Source organism: Gymnoscopelus microlampas (genome assembly GCF_963454915.1).
Source record: "Gymnoscopelus microlampas genome assembly, chromosome: 2".
Taxonomy (NCBI): domain Eukaryota; kingdom Metazoa; phylum Chordata; class Actinopteri; order Myctophiformes; family Myctophidae; genus Gymnoscopelus; species Gymnoscopelus microlampas.
This window is the reverse complement of record NC_139939.1, coordinates 49243094-49245993: the sequence shown is the minus strand read 5'-3', so window position 1 is coordinate 49245993 and position 2900 is coordinate 49243094. Positions and strand designations below refer to the sequence as shown.

Here is a 2900-nt window from a genome sequence, read left to right as displayed (position 1 = left end):
TACGCAGAAATAAACACTATTTTTCTCCTTTTTGTGAATTTATTGAAGTCTGCTTTACTACAACATTGAGTAACCTTTTATACAGTAACATCATAATAATCAAAATGTATGTATCTGTCATCAGAAATTATAGTTTTACTTACTTAAAATAAACTACATTTTAATAACAATGCCCCACACTTCCAAATAACCTACATTTCATTAGCACACCCCACCCCATCATCAAACAAACACAACTTATTTGGTAATGTTGTTAGCATTCATGCTCTTCCCACTGCCACTGAGAACAATATATGGTGTTTTCTGAGATTTCTGCTTCTCTTGAAGCAGGGCTACTGTTCCCAGAGGGGTATCACTGCTGCTCATCTTCTTCAGCAGGGCCTCTTCCTCCAGCTTCTTCATTCTCCTCTCCGTCTTCATTTTGCCTGAGCCTTTGCCGTGGAAGCGATGTGAGAGTTGCCTGAAAGCTTCTTTGGGTGTGAGCTTACGGCCCGACTCGTCCACATACTCGATCTTGACGTCGGGTCTGTACATGTCCTTCTCCTTGAAGTCCTGGGTAAAGCCTCTGTATTCCTCTCTGCGGCTGTACTTGTCGTCGATGGTCATCTTGTCCTCGATGCAGTAGTTATCGTTGGGTAGGCCGGTGCCCTTTGGAGCTCTGACCCGGGCGATCTTCTGCATCTGGGTGTCCAACAGGCCCTTGTTTTTGCACAGATGCAAAGCGGCAGCCAGGCCAGAGTTGACTATGGGCTCTTCATCCAAGATAGTGGTGGAGGCGGTGGAGAAGTCGGGCTGTTTCTGCTCTTCGTCCAAATTGACCGTGCTCCAGCCAATGTTCTCATCGCCGTCTGAGTCAGAACCCCCGGCCTCGTCCCGTTCAGCCTCCTGCGCAAAGTCCATCATATCCTCTTGGTCCTCTCGGTTTCCTGAGAGACCGTAGGTCGGGATGTCGCCCAGAGTTCTGCAGAACTCAGAGGTGGCGTTGAATACGATGTTGTTCTTCCTGTCTGGGTCGTCGTCGCCGGCATCTCCGTCCAGCACCTTTAGCTGCTCTGCCACCTTCTCTCCAGAGTCTTTCAGGAGCTGCTTCTGCCTGAGCCTCCGCTGTTTCTCCAGCTGCTTCTGCAGCTCCTGCTCCGCCTCGTCCTCCTCCATCACGGCTGGCTCTGGGGTTTCAAAGTCGTCATCGTCGCTCATTTCCATCTCTGCCGTCCTGATGTCATCAGACAGTCCGGGGATGGCCACTCTGTCAACGACCTCCTCCGCCCCCTCCTCCGTTTCGTCCTGGCCTTCCACCTGGTCCACCTGCTTGCGGCCCCGCCCGCGCACCCTGGAGCCAAAGTCTGTGCTCCGGGTGTCATCTATGGCGAGTTCATCTGCCACTGATGCCTTCTCCTTCTTTCTGATCTTCCTGACACGCCGCTTTGTTTTATTAAAGCCCACCATTTCCTGCGGGGTGTAGTACTCAGAGGCCAGGGTGAGAGCAGGCATGACCAGGGTCTGGGCCTGGTTGCGAAGGGTCTCCCTGATGACCTCGAGCTCCCGTTCCCGCGTGCCCTCAGCGAAGCCTCCGGCGCTCAACCGAAAGCTCTTCTTTTTCTCCCCGTCGATCTCCTCATCGTACTTTGCCAGAACGCCGCGGGGCTTGAACGTGACCATGTCGTCGACACTTTCCTCTTCGTCATAGGGCTTGTACTCTGGCTTTTTCTTCTTCAACTCAACATTCTTCTCTGCTTTTTCCCTGTCCACCATGTTCACATTTACAAGCACATCTTCCTCCTCCTCTAGCACTCCTTTGTCTTGGAGCGTGAGGATGACGGTCTGGCCCTCTGTGAAGGAGTCTATCTTGTGCTGTACGTTGAGTCCCTTCAGGTCACGAGAAGTATAAGCATCTTTCTTAATCTTGGCCTGTCCAAATTCTTCCTCCACCAGGCTGCTGACGCCAAACTCCTCATCCATCTCTTGCAGGAGTTTGGCTCTTTTCTCTGCCAATTCTTTCTCCTTTGCCAATTTTCGGCTTCTCTCCACCCAAGCAGTGGTGTTATCCAACCAGTCATCTTCAGCTAGGGTCTTAACTTTCCCCAATTTCTTATTCAGCAAGCGTTTTTCTTTCGCCGCCGCAAGCTTTTCTCTCATCTCCTTCTGCTGCGCGATGTGAACAGGGTTGATGGTCTCTGCCACCAGTGGCTCCTCCTTGGTGCCGAGCTCCTTCTTGTTTTCATTTAACTCCAGAGGCTTCAGGCCCAGCTTGGCCCTCAGTTTGTTTGTTTCCTCGATGCTGAGCGACGCGTCTCCGCTCGCCGACTGGGGCTGAATGTCAGCGCCCGCCTCGTACGCAGTGTCAACTTTCTCCTTCTTGATGCGCGGCTCTCCCTTGCTGCGACCCTCGCGTCCACTCCTGTCCCGGGACCGGGGCCGTTTCCCCTTCTCCTTGCCTCCCCGCTCCGCGCCGTCCCGTTCCGCGTCTCTCTCACCTCGGTCCTTATGACGGTGTTTCTTGTGCTCGCGACGGCGCTCTTCGTTGTCCTTGTCGCGGCTCTTCTCCTTGTGTTTCTTTGACGAGCCCATGGCTTCAGGCGACGGTTATTGACGTTTATAACTCACAGAACGGTAGTAGACACCGATTTAGGAGTAGATGACGACAGCGGGCCTAAGTTAGCATGGGGGCTAAGCGACTATCTGAACGACGCGACTTAGACGGGAATCAAGATTTGACAGAAAGAAGACTTGTTGCAGAATAGACGAGCAAGCTTTACTTTACTTTACTTATCTAAAACTGATGTAACCGAGTGGCTATTATTCCTCCTCCGTGAGAGCATGGTGTGAAAGTGCGTTCACGGACATCGTCGCGTTTTTGTCGATAAAACGAACACAAGACGAAGACGCTGTTGTGAGAGTGA

General features: G+C 52.0%; 1 protein-coding gene across 1 annotated transcript; it reads right to left on the bottom strand.

Moving 5' to 3' along the window:
• On the bottom strand, nucleotides 1–2900 carry sart1 (spliceosome associated factor 1, recruiter of U4/U6.U5 tri-snRNP). The gene has a single exon (XM_084074506.1). It carries the CDS (start codon nucleotides 2566–2568, stop codon nucleotides 238–240), a length of 2331 nt encoding a protein of 776 aa, XP_083930632.1. The 5' UTR covers nucleotides 2569–2900; the 3' UTR covers nucleotides 1–237.